This window comes from Vespa mandarinia, chromosome 4 (genome assembly GCF_050613455.1).
Source record: "Vespa mandarinia isolate Hongniang chromosome 4, ASM5061345v1, whole genome shotgun sequence".
NCBI classification, from domain to species: Eukaryota; Metazoa; Arthropoda; class Insecta; order Hymenoptera; family Vespidae; genus Vespa; species Vespa mandarinia.
The window spans coordinates 7,797,941-7,818,731 of record NC_140813.1 but is presented as its reverse complement, the minus strand read 5'-3'; the positions used below and the strand labels follow the sequence as shown (position 1 = coordinate 7,818,731).

The 20,791-nt window shown below is 29.9% G+C and overlaps 2 protein-coding genes across 6 annotated transcripts in view; one reads left to right on the top strand and one right to left on the bottom strand.

The window, feature by feature from the left end:
* The window catches only part of LOC118443107 (B9 domain-containing protein 1), a 117,931-nt gene that overhangs the window by 91,280 nt on the left and 5,860 nt on the right, over positions 1–20,791 (top strand). Inside the window, exon 5 of one of the 3 annotated variants that reach the window (XM_035869601.2) lies at positions 12,254–12,314. The exons of 1 other annotated variant lie outside the window; for it this stretch is intronic. In XM_035869601.2, the coding sequence (XP_035725494.1) occupies positions 12,254–12,255 (2 nt within the window). In that variant the 3' untranslated portion in view covers positions 12,256–12,314. Of the gene's footprint in view, positions 1–11,589; positions 11,724–12,253; positions 12,315–20,791 lie in introns of those variants that run through there. One more of the 3 variants, XM_085656516.1, reaches the window with a different exon arrangement.
* Positions 1–20,791, bottom strand: part of AstA-R1 (allatostatin A receptor 1) — a 45,579-nt gene that overhangs the window by 19,691 nt on the left and 5,097 nt on the right. Inside the window, exons 2-6 of one of the 3 annotated variants that reach the window (XM_035869586.2) lie at positions 18,993–19,660; positions 13,497–13,626; positions 12,295–12,561; positions 11,584–11,829; positions 10,564–11,464 (exon numbers count right to left, since the gene is read on the bottom strand). In XM_035869586.2, coding sequence (XP_035725479.1) covers positions 11,584–11,829; positions 12,295–12,561; positions 13,497–13,626; positions 18,993–19,432 — 1,083 coding nt within the window. In that variant the 5' untranslated portion in view covers positions 19,433–19,660 and the 3' untranslated portion in view covers positions 10,564–11,464. Of the gene's footprint in view, positions 1–10,563; positions 11,465–11,583; positions 11,830–12,294; positions 12,562–13,496; positions 13,627–18,992; positions 19,661–20,791 lie in introns of those variants that run through there. The other 2 variants (XM_035869585.2, XM_035869587.2) reach the window with 2 other exon arrangements.

Sequence of the window (20,791 nt, the reverse complement as noted above, 5' to 3'; positions counted from 1 at the left end):
CTATGTATTATATGCAAATGGTTATCATTAGTATCACCTGTTACGAAGAAAAAATACGATTGAACATTTTTTTGTCCTCCCTCATATTGCTCGCATATCTTGTTTTAATAAAGTCAAACTCAATATAAAGTCATGTCCGTCGTCGACTTATAAAAAGTTTACTTCGCAAAAATATTATTTATCTCAGCGGGAGTTTCTCATTGTTTCATTGGATGATTTTGAAAGAAGCCTTCATTATCATGTTATTATACTATCTTATCACAAAATACGAAAATGAAAGGTAAAGTTAATTATATCATTTTTTAATTATTTTATATATATATATATATTCTCCATTTTCCAATCACAAGAACATTTTCCAATTTGAAAGCTTGTATGGATTAGATGATAATGGTTTCTAAGCGTTCATATGATCCTTCTTGACCATTTTATTGTATACAACGTGATACGTTGCAACACAACGCATACGATGTAAACTGATACGGTTCCCACATTACTCACTGTTATCTAGTTACAAATCGAGTCTTCGTGTTATGATCCACCATTGAGAACATTGAGAGCATGAAAATTATATGAGTTCCTGTAAATAATTGCCTTCTGTACGTTCACGTGAAATTACAATCATTCTTTCTGTCTTATCTTGAACCTATAGAAGTTTCTCGTTTCTTATTTTTAGATCATTCTGATATATTTTTTTCTTCTTTTTTATTTTATGAAGGCATTCATCATATTAATGAAATAATTAAATCATATTTTCTAGCTTAATAAGATTTTGTTTTATTATTTTTCTCTGATATTTTGGTTTTGTTAATATTTAAATTTAAAGTAGTACTTTCATACTCATATTAATTTACACTTTTGTTTTTTTTTTGTTCATGAGTCACACTAATTGAAAATGTCGATAGTGGCCATTTGCCCGAGTTAATGAATCCTTGAAATTGGATCTATTTCCCAATGAGCTACTGAAGGAGGAAACCCCACAGCAAACAATGCTATTCGAGAGGGGAAGAGAGAGAAAGAGAGAGAGAAGAAAAAAGTAGAGAAAAAAAGAGTGAGAACAGATAAAAACTGAAGGGAAAAAAATAATGATCTATATACAGGGTGTTCTCGAAAAATTGAAATACCTCGTGAGTTTCTAAGGAGTATAAGCCTTCTCAAGTTACCAAATGTTATATTATGTATACATAAGATAAGATGTTTGGCCTTTGTTTACATTATGCAGACTTATAGTCAGCAACCAGCGATAAAGACTTACATTTCTGAGAAAGTCACGAACTATGTTTAGTTTATAATATTTTACAATAATAAACTATCTCATATGGCACGTCATTGAAACGTTCTACGAAAAGAAAAATATATGGTTTTATTTAGAAAAAAAAAAAAAAAAAAAAAAAAAAAGAAAAGAAATTAATTTGACTTTGAATTTTTTCCCATAAACTCGACTTGCATGAAAAGAAAATTAGTATCATATGATATCTCCCTTCGTATCAAACAAATTTGCAAGAAAATTATTTCGATAGATTCGGTCCCTCATTGAAAAGAAACTCCAATTATTTTAAATAAACGGGATAACCTGTATCATATTCTCTGAGCATATAAACCATGTAAATCCCAGGATATGTATCTGTACGCACGCACATGTACACATACGTGACATATGCTGTAATGAATGAGATTGAAGAAAAAAAAAAAAAACAAGGAAAAGAAAAGAAAGGACATCTTCAATAAACAATCAATTCAAAAAGACAGAATTGAGACGCCCAATTTGTGGTTCACAGTCGATATCTAACATGGTAATTGTTATGGCCTTATGAGTGATAGCTATGAGGGAATAAAGAAAAAAAAAAAAAAAAGAGAAGAAAAAAAATAAAGGAAGTAATGAAGGGCGATGGATGAGTTACAAAAGAATGGGAGAAGAAAAGAACAGGAGGAGCAATATAAAATGTGCAACGACATACGAAGAAGATAGAGGAAGGAAGAAAAAAAGAGAAAGAAAGAAGAAGAGAAGTGAATTCAGTGCAAAGCTTGCGAACTTAAAGGACGTGGACTGTAGGATGCGACTTTCGAGAGTAATTAGGGCGACAAAGCTGTTTCTGAAAAGCTATCCCCTCTCTCACTCTTTTCCCTTCTCTTTATCACAGCCACGACTACTTTCCTCTTTTATATCCCTATTTCTCTTTCTATCTCTCTCTCTCTCTCTCTCTCTCTCTCTCCCCCCTCTTCCCTTCTCCCCTTCTCTCCTGTCCTCATTGTTCTTTTTTATCGCAACTTCTCGTTAAAGACGATGCTGTTATGTTCTTTCACATTTCGGCCGACAATCTTCTTCTCCGATCATATTCCGTGAACTCAAGTAGAATAATCGATCAAAATGATTTCCACGATTTCATTCTTTCTCATCTTCTTTCTCTTCTTCTTCTTTCATCTAATCGCGAAAGAAACAAACGGTGCTCCCTTCGACCTAATGTAGGGAGAAATGTCGTGGGTAAAAGTAGAACGTGTTGGATGTTGTTGATCGATCGATTCCCTTTCAAAGGGCGTACTTCTTTCTTTCCTTTTTTTCCTCACTAACTCGTTGCGCCACTTATAAGCTCCATTTTCCACAACCTCCGTATATGTTCGTTTCCCGAATATATGAACACGCATACATACATAAATACATACGGATACATAGATAGGTACAATTGTTTATAAGGACACGTCTGGAAGAACAAAACAATAAAATCAATAACGTAAAAAGAACAAATGTCACATACGAAAATAAATATGAGCTTCGATTTTCGATAAAAGGAAAGAAAAAAAAAAAAGAGAAAAATACTTTCTCCAAAAAACGAAAGAAAGACAAAAGAAGGAATGCCGATGGAAAAAAAAAACGTAGTTGTTTCTTTTCTTTTTCTTTTTCTCTTTCTTCTTACTCCTCCTTTTTATACCTCTTCTTATTTGATATTGAAAATCGAACAGTGATTTTAGATTTGTATTCAATATAACCCAATTCTACGAATTTTTTCAACGCATTGATCTAACGATACTCATAATTTAAATCGTATTTCAAATTCTCCTTCTCCTTTGCTCTTTTATCGTTTGAATTTACAAACGATAAGACAATTTTTCTTTTGGCTAGGAATGCAAGAAATGCGAGATATTCTTGTAATATACTTTATCAGAATTTTCGGTAGTTTTCACGAAAAGGGTATTAAAATAACAGAATATTATTCTTTTATTCTATGATGGATGAAAAATATTCGTCATTTTACGGTTCTAGCATCGACGATAAAAAGAAGAAACGTGAAATGCTCTACTTAGTTCAAGCGTCAGATCGATATCGTTTATCTCAAAGGATATGATCGACGAATAAACGTTATCTTGAATGATCCAAGAGCGAAAAAAGCGTTTAATACCCTTGACATGATTAATGTTTTCTAACAGTTTCAGTATTTTTATATATGGTTTGCCTTTCTGAATTGCCTTATTTTCTTTCAGAAATTTTTTTATTCAAATCATTAAAATATTCCCTGAGAAATTTTAAGATATTTTCTTCAACATTCTTTAACAACAGATTCTTTAACAACAGATATTCATCAAACAATTTCTATCATGCATAAAGATCAATGAATAATTTAATGAATCAATTTGTAGATCTATCGTTTCCTGTCATTTATAACATTCAATTGCCGTTTATAACGTCAATTCATTTGTTTTTACGATCCTTTTAACGACTCACCTTTTCTAATTAACTCTTCTAATTAATTCTGTTGGAGCATGTTTCAACAGAAAACCATTAGTATTGTTTGGCGCATGATAGTCACTGAGATTTAGCTTATTATTGCATATCAAACATAATCATTGTTTACATATCTCTATATTCAATTATTTGATCGATTGTTATGTAGCATTCCACATATTGTGGTCTTGATTAAATGAACGTCGTATATACATTGTCTTTTCATTTTAAACAATATGGCCAAATATCTTCAATCCTAATGCTTTAATAAACAAATATTTCGAAAAAAAAGTTGTTAGCTTTCGAGGAGGATGTATAATACTTATTGCAGGGAAAACTGTTGTCAAGATTCAAAAGTCAGAACAATATGTTTTAAATGAAAATCAATATTTTAAGACTTATAATATTTATTTCCTATGTATTGGATAAATATGAAAAATGTTACAGAAAAAAGTTGGACTGTTTGAGTTGGACTGTTTAAAATAAAATGATATAAACTCTTCTTTTTCTAAAATCATTTTTTCTTAGATATTAAAATCAGCGATTTAATTTGATTTAAAGTAGATATATTGATTTAAAGTATAATTGATTTAAAGTAGACGATATATTCTTGTTATTATAGTACAAAAGGTTATAAAAAAATAAAATTGATGGATGTAACATCTTGTTTGCTTTTGAAATGATCACCATTGAAAAAATGACATTTAAATAGAAAAAATGTAGAACTCTTATGTTTATGCATTTCAGTCAGAATTGTGTATTTTTAAAATTACAGCTGTCATTAATTAATTAACAAATCATATTAAATATTCAAAATCTTGTCTGTCTGATGAAATTTTGTCCTATAATATTTTTTCACATTATTCAATTAAACGAAAGCATTTAAATGTTCGGCTCTAAACAGGACACCAAGTATGTCAATTTTTTTCAGTAATTTATAACTTTCTGAAGACATATATATATATATATTTATATATATATATATATATATATATATATATATACTTTTTGCAGTTCAAAGATTAAAAAAACTTAGCATTATTATTGGAAGAAATTCTTTGGAGGATAGAGAATATCGTGTTAGCTACGTTCATTTGCATGTAAAATGGTAAGAGAACGCAAAGAAAGAGAAAGAAAAACAGAGAGAGAGAGAAAGAGAGAGAGAGAGAGAGAGAATGAGAGAAAAGGAAAGAGAGAGGGAGAAAGCTAGCATATTCTAATAGTGTCCTCTTCGTTTTTTTTTCCCGTAATTTCAATGATTATGAAAATGGAGAGAAAAATCGCTGAATATGAAATTATTACTTCTGGACAAAAAAGATATTTTCTCTTGCTCTCTCTCTCTCTCTCTTTTTTCTTCTGTCGAATCTAATAGTAACTTGATGCAAAACCTTAAAACATATCTCGTTAAATAAACAGAACAGAGAGAAGTTTCTTGTGAAAAGAAGGAAATCGGATTCTTACCATAAATTTACCGTCGTTAAACGGTATCGTTTAAGGAGGTGACAGTACTTACTTATTCCTTATTGTTTTCCATGAGAATTTAACGCAGCATTTAAATCAACGTTACCAAATGTCTAAATACAGGATTACAGAGTAGCAACGAGGAGAAGGAAGAATAGAGAGGAGGATTGTCAAACTAGCAGAGTCTACAATAACTTCGTTATAAACACATTCGCATTAGAATACATTGGTTTGATTTTAACCTCCTGCTGACGGTTTCTCGCGGTATCCTCGCGGTATCCTCGCGTAGGATATTCTATTACTATATTCTACGAATATATTAAAGCGGTGAGGAACAAGGATAGAGGTGAGCTGAGCTCTACGATTAAATCGAACTAATATATTCCAATGCAAGTGTTGGACCGTCGCAAGGAAGTTGCCCATATTGTAGGTTCTGCTAGCCTCATAATTCTCCTGTCTACTTTACTCTTGCCTCATTGTTCCTCTATAATCCTTATAATTACTGATAGTAAGAATTCGAAATGGATCTTGCAATATTAATGATTTCATTTTTGCAGATTTATATAAAATGTAATATTTATAATATTTATAATGCTGACACTTATCGTTCAATTATTTAATATTAAAAATATAATTGTATATACGAGAGAAAGAGAGAAAGAGAAAGAGAGAAAGAGAAAGAGAAAGAGAGAGAGAGAGAGAAATTATATTATCGAACATTTGATCGAATATTTTCATTTATTTTACAAGTTGATTTTATAAAGATCAAAAATACAAGAACCAAAAGAAATAATTTCAAATTCCCTAAAAATTCTATTTCCATCAGTCAATAAACTAGTTGTGGCTGATTTAATTGATCAAATTCAAATTGAAACGTTTCAAATTGCAAGATTCAAAAAATTAATTAAATAAAGCATTTAATACACGTCAGCATTAAAAATAATAATCTACATACGAAAGCTGTATTTCTTTAGAATTATTATTAATCGTTTTGGTAATCAATAGTTTTAATGAAATATATATTTTAATAAAATTTGTAATTTTAATTTTCACATTTTCCAACAAATTTGACATCATTAAAATCGAATAAATAACATGAAACGTAAAATTTGTAAAATAATCATGCAACTTTTCGTTCGACGAAATCATCCCTTGCTCATTTCATTAACTGCTTAGTTCTTTTATTAACAAGATTCACGAGATGATTTTATTTGTAACATAACAAAACAAGGAGTTTAACTTTTCTTCAATAAAAAACAAAATACATTATCAATGTGTCTTTTCCTCAATTCTCGTTTCGATTAATCATGATTTCAATATTCTACCTTACTTTTTTTTTTAATACAAACAGTGTTTCAATTATTCCCAATGAATCTCGATAAAATTTATCAGTTTTTATTCGAATAACAAAAAAAAAATTATAATCTATTGTATTTTAAATAAAAAAAAAAAACAAGAGGGAATGATAGAAAAAATCGTGCTCGAACGTTTTTTTATGACCTTTGAACCGTCTCCTTTTTGGTAATATCATAAATTAATCCCAAGTGAATTGGTCTTGGTAGCTCGTAAATAAGATCGAGCGAATGATCAAGAAAAACGACATCACTTGAAGTAGATTCCTGGCAACGAGAGAAAAGAAGACGTCGGGGTAGCCGAAAAAAAATCTCACTTCAGAAACGAATACGAATGGTGGTTGGCCATATTGGTGACGTCTGTGAAGATAAACGAACTCTGTTCGAACGTCACAATGATAAAGAAAGAGAGAGAGAGAGAGAGAGAGAGAGAGAGAGAGAGAGAGAGGAAGAGAAAGAGGTACTATTTATACAAGGACATCTTCAAGGGAAACTTAACATTTTCGTGATTCCTTCGAGCTTAGCAGCGCTTTTGTTTTCTTTTCAAACGTCGTTTTTTCTTTTCCTCTATATATCTTTCCTCTCTCAGTCTTTTTCCTAAGTCTGACTTAGAAGTACCTTACAAAACCATTTGGAGCTATTTGATTTCTCTTTCTCCCTCTTCAATGCCTATCAAAATAAAAAAAAATTACGTACGTACGTACGATATAGGTTAACGATGTGACTTGTTCTATTATTATCTAGACTTGCGCGATAAAAATTGTAGTTTTCTTAGGTAGAAGAATAAGAAAGTTAAAAAGAGAGAAAAAAAAACAGAAAAGAATGAGAAAAGAATAGTAGAAAATACGGCGTCTATATGAAAATGGGAAAGAAAAAAAGTCGAGGACACAAAATAATTCTCATTGTGCCAAGATGACGAATGATATGTACCATGCTGTTACAGTTTTACATTTGTATAAAAATAACGAAACAATATCTCTGAACAAGTTTAATCAAGTTTCATACTTATTTCACGATTGTAATAAAGTTTCTCGATTGTTCACGTAAATGTTTTTATCGTGATCCGTGCAAAACCAAGATTAAGGTTTTTTCAATTTCTCTGAAATTCCATTTTATATTCGATAAAACGGGTTTTTTAGATGTCGGTTGATCTAGAGATTCCGTATTTCCTTTTTCTGAAAGAGCATATAGTTACTAAGAACCTGCCTGGCTATTTCCGATAAAGTTGGAGAAATGTAGATCCTGATAGCTTCTTTCCAACTGTACCACAAGAACGGATTCAGTGAAGTAGAGTAATGTAAATTTCTCAGAAACGCTTTGCAACTTCTTCTTCTTTGCTAAAGCATGCGTTATTACGCGTCGCATATCTAATATTCATAGCAATTTGTAAGAGAGCTCATGCGGAGACAGAAGAATATAAATCTTCTATAATCGTCCATGGATTCAATTGGACGTTAGATAAAATACTGAGATTCGTTCTTCATGTATATGAGTATACATGTATAAGAAAAAAGAATAAAAAAAAAAAAAAAAAGAAAAAGAAAAAATAAGAAGTAACACACGAACAAACGAAGAAAAATTACGAGATAGTTTATTTAAATAGTTTGATTGATATCACGTTAAATTACGTTCAACATTTTTTTATCGGATTAACAAACAGATCTAATTTTTTATAAAGTCCATGTTTCATACATTTTTACATGGAATTTCGATGAAAACAAAATGAAGAAGAAACGCTTATATGAAAAAAAAATAAAATAAAATAAAAGAAAGTAAACGAGGAAAGACAAACAAAGGAAGGCCAACGTTGAAGGGTGTAAAATCGTACGAATGTTAGCTTGATCTTACAAAAATGGGTCGTTAGAGTTTATTTATTGCATTAGGATGAAATAACCTTTATGTTGATATTATAGTTCTCGACCTGCAAACTCAGACAGATTAACGTCGAACACACAAGAGAACCGGTGAATGTAAAATAGACAAACGTAAGTATAAACATCGTCGTTTTCGAGCCATCACGTCCATTTGTCTCCGACATTATTCCTTTAGCATATCTTTCAACGCGTCAACGACTCACTTACGATTTTCCCTTTCCCTTTTTCTCCCTCTCTCTCTCTTCCTCTCTCTCTCTCTCTCTCTCTCTCTCTCTCTCTCTCTCTCTCTCTCTCTCTCTTTCTCTCATACACCCTTTTTTCCTTTCACTTTCGTTCTCTCTTTCTAAAATAAAAGCTTTACGACAGGAGCTTACCCCTTATTTCACAGTTTCCGCCTTTCCGCTCCTCGTAAATCACTGAAAGTTTTCCTTCGTTCGTTTACTGTTCCCTTCTTTCTTTCTGTCTAGTTTGATATTACATCACAGAGAATCGAAACTTGGTACATCGCTACGAACTATAACCGAGTTAGTCGAAGTATCTTTGGATGTCATGGTCTTTTTATGTTACCTTTTTATATACACTTTGGTGAATACATAAATCTGAAATTTTTTACTATAGTATAATAAAAAGTGTTTGGATATTCGAGTCATCCACAACTGAAAGATTCAATATCTTGGTTATTTTCGATAATAAAAAAAAACATTTCTCAAGAAAAATATATTTGATTAAAAGGCATATAATGGAGGTTAAAAATTTTGCCTTTTGATAATAATATATATTGAGAAATATTAGAATCATCGATATTTTTCTAAATTAAACTTGATTATTTGTCAATTTCGCTATATCAGCATTTCTTAAATCGAACGTTCTTTTTCAGAATTTTTTCCTAGACGAATTAAGATATTTAAGTTTACAAATGTTAAGTGACTCATCTAAGTGTATGTAAAAGAACGTTTCTTTTTACTTTACTTCATAAAGAACGTATTTTATATTCATTTAAAAAATGATGAATGCATTATGACCTACTACTAAAATCTATAAATTCGAACGACATGTTATTTAAAATAAAAAGAAATAAATCTTTAAAAATAATTCATATCCTTAAGTGATATTTTATCCTCATCATTTCAACTTTAAATTATTATAAATAAATAATCCGTAATATTAAATTCCATTAAAAGAAAGAAATTAGAAAATGGATATCGAACTCGCGTAAATATTATATATACTGCGGATGTAATTAAATATTACGTTCTAAATAAAAGAACGTAATAAAATCTTACGACGCTTGTTTTTAATTACTTTACTCGATTTATAGTTAAAACAATGATCAACAATTCTGTAAACATTTTCGTTCGTTCATTTGATATTGATTACTTTTACGTTCTGTATTTTCCCTAAATTAAATTCTATGACACTTTATATAACAAATATTATTCTTATTCTGTTGCAATTTATTCAACGAAATATGAGATAAAAGGACAAACGTGCACAAGTAAAATGAGTTGCTTTTAAGAATCAAGTTAAACGAATTTAAAAAAATTCTTTGCATTCTTTCATTTCTTTGAATAATATTACAATATCTTGACTACGTTTAAGTACATTTTCGATATAACTTACTATAACTTACAAAATTTAGAATAATAAGAAGTTACGGCATAATATGTACGTTTATTAACGTTCGTTCGTGCGTGCCAAGGAAATCGATAATCCCGAGAAGATCCCGTCTCGTGTGAATTCTCTTCATCCCACAATTTCCTCTTCGATCAGACGATATGCACGCCTGAATAAGTTCTTCTTCATAAATGAAAACGTCAGCGAGAAAAAAGAATTTATTTCGGTTCTTCTAGTACCACGATATATGAATGAAGTGTCAATTTTATTATACATGTAATCTTGAAATTATAACATATTAACATTTAATATAGTTTAATGCGCAATATGACACATGCGCAACAATTTATTTTTTCATTAAATTTCATTAAAAAAAAAATGATAACGATGATGTAATTTTTTCATTATTTTCGCATTAATATTCATTTAATGACTATTATAATATTATTTTCATGAATATTGCTAAAATAATAGATCATTCATAAAAGTGATAAAGAAAATTTAAAAGCAAAGTGCTTTTCCTTTAAGATCAATAATTGTACAGTAATAACGATAGAATGACTAACAAATTGTAATGACATAATATTTTAATGTAAAAGATCCGATATGGATGCTATTGTATTATAACAAATGTCTATCTTTTTTTGTAAAGATATATCGAATAAATAACGATACGATGATAAATAGAGAATAGATCGATAAAATCATGCAAAAGGATTGTAAAAATGTAATTTTCGTTATTTCTAAACGTTAAAATTGCCCGTATCTAATTTTGAAAAGGAAAATTCCTTTTAAATGAAAACCAATATTTCAATTTCTTCTTATCGCTTCAAGATTTGAATGAAAATCGATGGTAAAATTGTAAAAAGAAAGGTCGAAGTTAAGAATCGCTCTCGTGACAGTTCTAGATTCGTTTGGTACTTGGTCTTCCGTACGGGAAAAAGATACCGGCTGATTCCTGTTGGCTCGATGGCACGGAAAATGCAGGAAATTGCACTCGCGGCGAAACGAGAAGCGTAATTTAGAACAGACTGCTGCAACCTAGACATTCTCTACTAGTACGCTACCCTCTAAAATGTTCCATCTTTCTCGCTCTTATACGCTCTTCTTTGGATAGGCTCACGTTTCGAACTTGAGTCGAGTACTCGACTACGCCTACGAATACGAAAGAAGAAAAGAGAGAGAAAAAGAGAGAGATAAAAATGAGTGGAAAAAAGAAGAAAACGTATTTCTTAGAGAAGAAAAAAAAATTCTCGAATTGTACAAAATAAAGATTACCTGCCAACGTGATAAAACTATTCGTTTTTATCGCTTTATTTTATATCAAGAGGTAATTAAATTTTTTCCAGACGTTATTTTATAAAAAGAATTTGTAATATTTTTAGACATGAACGAGCATTTTATTCTCGTCTTTTTTAATTCTCCGATCTTTTTTAATTCTCTTTCTAAAAAGACAAAATATATTATGAAAATATTTGATGAAACTTGATGAATTAAATATTTATTAAATATCGAATTAATTTTCAATTTTCTAAGGAAAAAGTTTATCAATTTATTAACTTACTCATAGGATGTCACCGGTGCTAGCGGCTCTTGTAGTTTTTGTTGATGGACCCGATCTTTGTGGATCTTGTCGTGGCCTGCAATAGATGATTTTCCGAAAGGCCTTTCGGAAATTATCGCTGAGAAAAGCGTAAAGGATAGGGTTGACACAGCTATTGGTATACGCCAGAATGTGACTCGCTATCTGGACCATAATCGTCGCCGATTTTAAAGGATACGCCTCTAAAGACTTCGTAACTAATATCACCTGTAAAAATAAATAGATATTTACATGAGTATTTCTAATTACTTTTTTTTTAAATACCTACACATTGATCGGTACAATTTTCTGAGATTAAATGATTACGATAATGGGTCTACAAACGATATCTATCTACTCGAAAAATATAGTATGTATACTATTACTTATTTTAATTGGTTAAATGTACGTATATATGTGTATTAACCTATTGATTAAATGCGCTCTCCGTATATATACATACAAATATATACATATAGATATACACATATAGATATATACATATGGATATAACTTTTTTTCGTTTATTGATTCATTATAAAGGATTGGTTAATCAAGAATTACTATGATTGTTTCGGTTAAATAATTAAATTTATCATATTGATCGATAAAATCATCATTGACCTCATCTTTTACCTAGTTTATTTTATAGAAATATTTAAGTCTTGAAGAGAGAAAAAATAGTTAACTCACCTGGATCGGACACCAACATATTGCGAAAACGCCTACAACGACGAGAACCAAACGAGTCACTCTTCTTCTTCCTCGTCGACTCTCGGCACTCACACGAGCACCACGCCATAGTCTGACAAGCATACAGACATAAAAGACGCATATCAACGTCAATGGCAGCAAGTAACTCGTTAGGAAGAAGGATACCTGGAAAAAGGACCAATCATATTGCGGTAGGATCCGACAAGCCGTCGACGAATCGTCCAAGTCCTGAAACGTAAAGTGAATCTACATACATAAGGGAACAACTCTTATGAAAGAAAAAAGACTATAAATTAGGAAAGATAAGAGATGTCGAAAGTTCGAATTTTATAATAAATTTTAATAAATCATTAAATTAAATGTTTCATCACATATATTCATTTATACATATATTTAAAATCATATATATATATATATATATATATATATATTACAATGTCTACAGATTCTGTACGCTGTTACGTTCTATTTATTCCCCGTTCTATACATTGTCACTATCATTATAATTATAATTATCATTATATTAATTAGTGTTGTCATTATTATTGTGAATGATCTATATGTGTATTTGTATGTATGTCTGTTTGTATAATTAATCCAGATGAAATGCATTCCAACTACTGAACTCAGAATACCAAATGTATAATAAATCAACAGGTATACAAAATACAACTAATCATCTACAATTGTACGACAAATTCAAAGTAAATTTATTACTTTCGAAAATCGATCTGCATAATAAACGTAAAATATGAATTATTTTTAAAACAGAATGTCTGACGAATAGACTACATTTGTTTACGCTTTTATATTCACGGCTTTATCAACCGTAATCTCAACAAAGTGTATTTCAGACATGTTGATATACATAAACAATAACAACATCATAACATCAAACATTTTTACATGAATAAATAGGTTGAATCATCTACGCTTTGATTTTTAATCGACATTTTAAGATAAAAATTAATATAAAAAAAAAATAATATGAAAAATTCCATGAGAAAATATAATATATATTTTTCAAGTTCAATCGATCGATTTTTAAATGAATTACAAGTTATCCAAAGAAATAGCTATACTTACGATATAAAAAAAAAAGTAGGATCTTTTCATGTGTTCTCTTCCTTTCCTTTTGAAATCAATTATCGAAAATCTCTAATAAATTTTGACTGACTTACCTCGCCATGAATAACGAGAGCTGGTGTAGATAAAGCAAATATAAATGCCCATGCGATGCAAATCGCTAAAATCGCATGGTTCTCTGTTCTCCAAGACATCGATGTTATCGGATGAACCACCGCCAAATACCTGAGAGCAAAGGAGAGAGAAAGAGAGAGAGAGAGAGGGGGAGAGAAAGAGAGAGAAAGAGAGAGAGAGAGAGAGAGAATATTAAGGAACAGATATAGAGAGATAGTAATAAGCGAAATTAGAGAAACTTTCCTAACTTTGGCAATAGTCGATGTACAATTATTCTATAATAGGAGTCACATGAGAAGGAATCACTTCAAGTACAATTTTGAAATATATATAAATAATATATTATAACCCATATTTTTTCAAAGGGTCTTGGTAATATAAATCTTAAAATATAAGAATTTACGCCATAAAGTCTTGATTTGATGATCTTACTTAACTCTTTACTAATACACATACGATTACATTAATAGATTTTAATTTATTGATAAAAATAAGCTTCAAGTCTTTAAATCATCAAATAAAAGACTACATAAAAAACTCTGAATGGATACTTAGTAAGGATAAAGAAATATATGCATATTTCATAAAAATCAATGATCGCAACATGTATTCTATAATTTAAATTCTCACTAAATTTGTTTATTTTTCAACATGTGAATAATTGATTATAAAAGAAACAGTAACTACTATCGATATCCAACGATATTCATAATACTGATAATTTTATCATCATAGATCACTATGAATATTATCTTGAGATTTTCTTGCTTACGTTTCCATTATTATTAAAAGATCAAATTGATTAATCGCTATGCAGATGTTGTAATATAAATATTATTGGGAACTCCCGCGCGCTTCTCAAAATCATTCGCCGAATCGATAAGATCGCATGGATACAGGATTTGTTAAGAAAGACAAGCGTGACGAGTCGATCTTCTTCGTGACACCTTCGTGTACTAAGTTGTATGTTCGGATAAATTGTGTCAGAAAGATATACGCCATAACGGTTCGGTTAATACATCACATGTAAGAGTTCGAAGGAGGGCGCTTTTATTAAGCAAGCTCAAATACTATTCCTGTACCAGGCTATATGATTTCATCTAGGTTAAATCTGGTCGTCAAACTGGGGTTGCGAACGGTTTCCCCAACTCATAATGATAACACGAATGAGCGGAGACAGGACATTTTTCAGTGAGCTGGGTGACTCTTCTGTGCTTAATAGCTGATGATAAGACAGAATATCGTTGAATTAGAAGATATGAGAATGGTAAATTGGACTATATGTAATACGTCGTTACGATTCTAACACAATGACAATTATTTATATATATATAATAAATTTAATTTAATATGACGGATATCCTTATCTATCGATGATTATTTCGGCAATGGATCCGATTTGAATTCGTAACTTCTCGTTGTACGTCATTTACTGTCACTGAATTTTCTCAAGTAGATAAGTTTCGATCACGATCTATCGAAAAAGTATAGTGTGAGTGCTTGCATTGATCTTCTGAACTTACAATTAGATCGATGAATGTGCACGAATGGATGATTAATAGGTCGCTATGTATGAGAAAATGGGAGTGTCATGGATATAATCGTATTTGTCATACACACCTATGTAATCGAAATATGGTTACAATATTTACATATGTATACTGAAAGAGGAATTTTTCTCGTCCTATCGGCTTTTATTATAATCATATGAATACTACAGAAAAATATTATCTTTTATATTCAAACTCTAGTTTCATAGATAAAATATAAATAGAATTTAAATAGTTCCATTTAAGATGAATTCTAATAAATGTAAAATGCGATTCATGTATGATAAGTTTTAACTATAGAAAATAGTTTACTCGAAAATAGAAAGAAAGTTGAATAAATAAATGATAAATATAATCCTTTCGTTTTTTACAAATTAGTATACCAAAAAGAAAAGAAAAAAAAGTGAAAAGGTTTCGACTAGTCAGCCGAAATTATCGTAAGAAAATTTGTACAGAAAAGAAACAAATTAAATAAATTAACTGTGAATGTGAATTTGTATTCTATTGTCTTTTCAATTAATAGATTATACGAAATTTTCAGTAAAAAATAATAATGTTATTTATTTAGACATAACTACTAAAAATTCCGAAATTACTTATTGGCTGAATCAATATATTATCAGTAAATATGTAATAATCAATTGAAAGAAAAGAAACAAAAAATAGTAATAACTAGAAGAAAAAATATTATTTTTCACGATGAAATACTGTAAGTAACAAAAGTAACATTTATTATTATTTTCATCTCCTTTAGTATCTGATACGGTGTAATATCGTAGAAGCTTTTTTATTGACATCATCTTCTTATTTACAGAATTATTTGTATTTAACGAATCGAATCAAATGTGTAATTTTATATCTTTGCTTATTTTTTTACATATTGATACACCGACTTGCACTATATGACGATAGATATAGAAATTTTAATCAAAAATTGAAAAAAACTTTCTTTCGTTTTACGATTGTTTTTCTTTCACAGTAGGTTTTTCATTTCCAATTTTTATTTTCTTTTTCACCGACGAACGATTTATATATGTATGTATATACAAGGTGCACATGTAGTAGCAAAAAAAAAATCTTTCCTCGCTCAGAGCCAACAGTTTTCATCCCGATGCTTTAATGCTTTCGTTGATTAAAGAAATGATTGATCGTTTCGTCAGTCGGAAGAAAAGGGGAATTGAATGTATCGCGATACAAATCGATAAAGGAATTCTTGGACGAATATTCCACGACGACTTTTCAATCTTATGTTAGATGTTACGAATGAAAGCTATATATAATGAAACTAGTAAAGAACGAAAGTCATATATATATATATATATATATATATATATATATATATATATATATATACATAAATACATATAAACAATGTATACGTAAATATGTTTATTTTTTTTCAATGACTTATGCTTTATCCCTTAAACTCTTTATGACATATCGATTCCATGTATAACGATAAGTGTAAAGTTTATAGAGAAAGAAAAATAGAAGAAAAAAGAAAAAAAATGGATAAAACAGAGAGAGAGAGAGAGAGAGAGAGAGAGAGACAGAGAGAGAGAAAGAGAGAGAGAGAGAGAGAGAATAAGGAAAGGCTTGTAACGAGAGCACGGCACAAAAATGTTTCCGAGCTACATTTTCTTGTATAAAGTAAGAAGTAGAACGCACTTCGTTTTTCCCTTTTCCAATGAAATATCCTTTCTCGCTATTTTTCACGCGAATATACAAGAGTCTGATGTGTCCTGTGAGAACCGATGTCACGACAACACCTCAGCATTTCTATTGATAACACAAGGAAAATATCTTCTTTTTCCTTGTACTCTAACTCGATTATTGGATGAGAGTTCGTCTAACATAAGATCTATTATCAGTGTAATATATTATATAACCGAAATCTTGACGTTCCTTCGGCTTTCTCTTTCTACTGCATCTAGTGTTATTCTTTTCGTATTTATTTTACGACAACATATAAAATCGTCGTCGATGTATGCTCCAATGTTTTCAAATATCAAAAAAGCACAAAGGAATAAATGTAATTATCTGATGTTAATATAATTTTAAAACATTATATGCAATATGAAAAATAATTTTAATGTAAAAAAAATATTTAACAATATGACTTTTTAATAATTTCTTATAAGTGGAAAAAAATTTAATTATTTACATTTATAATACTTAACATATATATATATATATATATATATATATATATATATATAATTGTTGGATTAATATTGTGCAAATTACGAAGTGGTATCGTGTAAAACAAATTTTTTTGTCAAGACATAATAAAATACATAAACATATCGAAATGTATTCATTTCTTCAAAATACAGAATACGAAAAGGATCAAATTTAATTAAGTAGAGTTGTAATCCTATGAACGAAATAAACAACAATATTTTAAAGAAGTGTATCACACGCAACTAAACTAACACCATAGGCTTGAAACTGTCATCATAAAGACTACAGACTAAGAAAAAGAATTTTCCATCATCTAAATCATTGGGCAAAAAAAAGCATGAAATTCTTTGCGAGTCGCATATAATATAATTTACTAAAAAAAATATCTTTACTTTTTCTAACATATGACTCGTTCAAAATTATATTCATTTTCATTATTTTAAACCTGTTATGTTTAAAAGTAGAGTTTTATATTAGTTGTTTATTACGTTTTAACATATTGGATATGTAAAATTTGTTGTTCCTTTTTTTTTTTTATTTTTTATATCTGATGAGCATTCCACGTGTTTCTAACGAGTCTGATGTATCAGTTGGAACTTTTTTTAATACCCGTATATCTCCTTTAAAGAAATCGACGAGTATTTTCCGCACGAAGGGCTACATTAGCAACGCGACGACACGATTTTATCGTTCGCAAGCGAAAGGATAAGCCGAAGAAGAAAAAACCACGATGTGGTTTTATCTCTCTCTACCTTCTTTCTTTCTCTTTGTCTGTATGTCTATCTGTATGTCTCTCTCTCTCTTTCTCTCTTTCTCTCTCTCTTTCTTTATCTCTCGCTCTCTCTTTCTCTCTCTCTCTCTCTTTATTTCTCGCTCGCTCTCTCTCTCTCTCTCTCTCTCTCTCTCTCTCTCTCTCTCTCTCTCTCTTTCTCTCTTTCGTAGTTTTCCTTTCTACGGCAAATACGAGGCGAATGAATTTTAAGAAGGTCCATCGGAAGTCGACGTTCATTTTGTCGCACTGAGAATCATGCCGCAATGGTATGGAATACGAAACGAAGAGAAGTCAGATATTTGTGTGTCTTGCCAAATGGAATATGTGACCCCGGTATCTAAAATTTATGCACGACGCCTGTCAAGAGTTCACCACTCAGGAAAGCATTTTTGGTATATATTTACATCTTTTACGTGAGAAAAAGCTTCGTCATATAGACTGAAAGAAAAAAGTACAGGAACACAAAAAATTGGATCAACCTAGCAAACACAGCGAGTACGTGAACTTCTTCGTTTCACTTTGTTTGCATTTTAAGAACTTTTACAATAGTTAGTCATGGAACTGTAATTATACTTGATATATTTAATAATCTACGAATTTATATCATATTATATAATATGTCTTTTATACATGTGCTGTTTCGCTCGAGAACAGAATTAATATAAATATAAAAAATACATCTATATATTTATATATATATATATATATATATATATATATATATGTATATATATGTATATATATGTATACTGCGTTCTCATTTAAATATTAGTTTATTTTAAATATATATTACATGTATTATATTTATAAATAGAACAGTCAAACCTCTGTTTACCTAATTATCTCATGCTAAAACATTTTCGATACTTAAGAAACATATTAATAAATTCGCAAGCAAAACAGTACTGGTAATATCAAAATTACAGAAAAAAGAAAATGAAAAGTGAAAGTAAAATAAAAACTGGTCTTACCTGTCGAGACTCATAAGGACCAACGTGTAGACGCTAGCATAGGCAGTGACGATGATAAGATATTGAACGATCTTACACCAGATATTACCAAATGGCCAAAAAGGTAAGACAAAATCAGTCGCTGTGAACGGTATGCAAAATATGACGAAAAGAAGATCGGCCACTGCGAGATTAATGATGAGAATATTAGTAGTTGATCTCATGCCTGGATTTGCAGCTACAACAATGACCACAAGAGTATTTCCAATCAAACCGAGTATACCAATCATCCCAAAAAAAACCGGCACTATCACGCGGACAATCTTCTCTATAAGATCACGATCATAGCCAATTTCATCAAGTTCAAATTCATTGCAATTTTCAATATATGTGCCATTGCAAAAGCTTAGATTTAATTCTTTCGTAAAATTTAAGATCCCAATGTCCCAGGTAGTCTCCATCTTGATTGCAAATTTTTTCTTCGTGAGGGAAGAAAAGGAGGAAAAGAAAGAGAAGCAGAAGGAGGAAGAAAAGTAGAAGGAAGATCGATAAATGAGGATACTCGAAATTATTTGACTTAAATGAGCTATACGATTTTCATTCGATTTTTCTCGATTGTTCACGTGGTTTGTGTGATTCTCATCCCAGGCTAGTGTTTTTTCTCCTTTCAGCTTGCGATGATAGATAATCTAAAAAATACATGAATACGTTTAATTTATTAAAAAGCTCAATGTAATAATTTTAATCTTCTCTCGAAACAAAAAATAATTATTAATATAAAAATTTTCTAATGCAATTAATTAGTTATGATTTTTCATGCATAATGAGATCAAATATTTTTATAAATATTTCTTTCTCGTTTGCGAAAACTATTTTAAATATTTAATCAATCCTTTATTTATTTAATTATCGTCATATTTTTATTGTTTCGTTTTAATACAAATTTAGGATATTCAAGTTTTAGTTTTTTAACGTCCTCTATGTCCTATAATTTTAAATGTCCTACATTTGTATTATTCAAAATAAGCAAAATCTTTCAATGTATAGCGTTAACGTTTACTACGCAATTTTTAACTACATAGTAAGATGATTTCATCGATCGATCTCGTCGAGACACGAATATTATTGGAATTAGAAATTACTCCAACGGACTTCATTAAAAGTATTTATAAGGGTCCTCGCATCGTGAAAGAAGAACGTGTACAGTGGGGAAGAGGCTGTCATTGAATTTCTTCATTTCGCACTTCTTACGATCAAGAAGAACCAAGGAATTCTGTTTCCATGGAAAATAATTATAACGATCGATATCGAGGGAGGACAATATTTTCGATAAGAAAATATTTTACGAAATAAATCTTTGATGATTATAAATGATGGATATATTCCATAACGATGACTATTCGATATCAATTTGGACCGATCGCATATAATATTTATAATACAATTTCGCGGAACGTAAAACGCAATACATATACATAGGCTTTCAAGATGGATACAAAATGTTCCTTTTGATATTTCTGCTTTTTTTTCTAGATATTTTTATTATTCAATTATAATTAATTTTTGTCTATATTTTTTTTCTTTTTTTATTAAAATCAATTGTAAAAAAATGTAATGATTCTTAAGTCTAAAGAATTAACTTATTCGATTCATGTTAATTAAAAAGTTTAAAAAATATATACGCTTTTTTGACAATATATTCGTTTTTTAATATTTTATATTGTAAGCTTCAAAGATCGGAAATGCAATCGAACAAATATGGGAACGAGATCATACTAAATTTCTCAGCAGCTTTAAATGGTAACTGAGCACTGAAACTA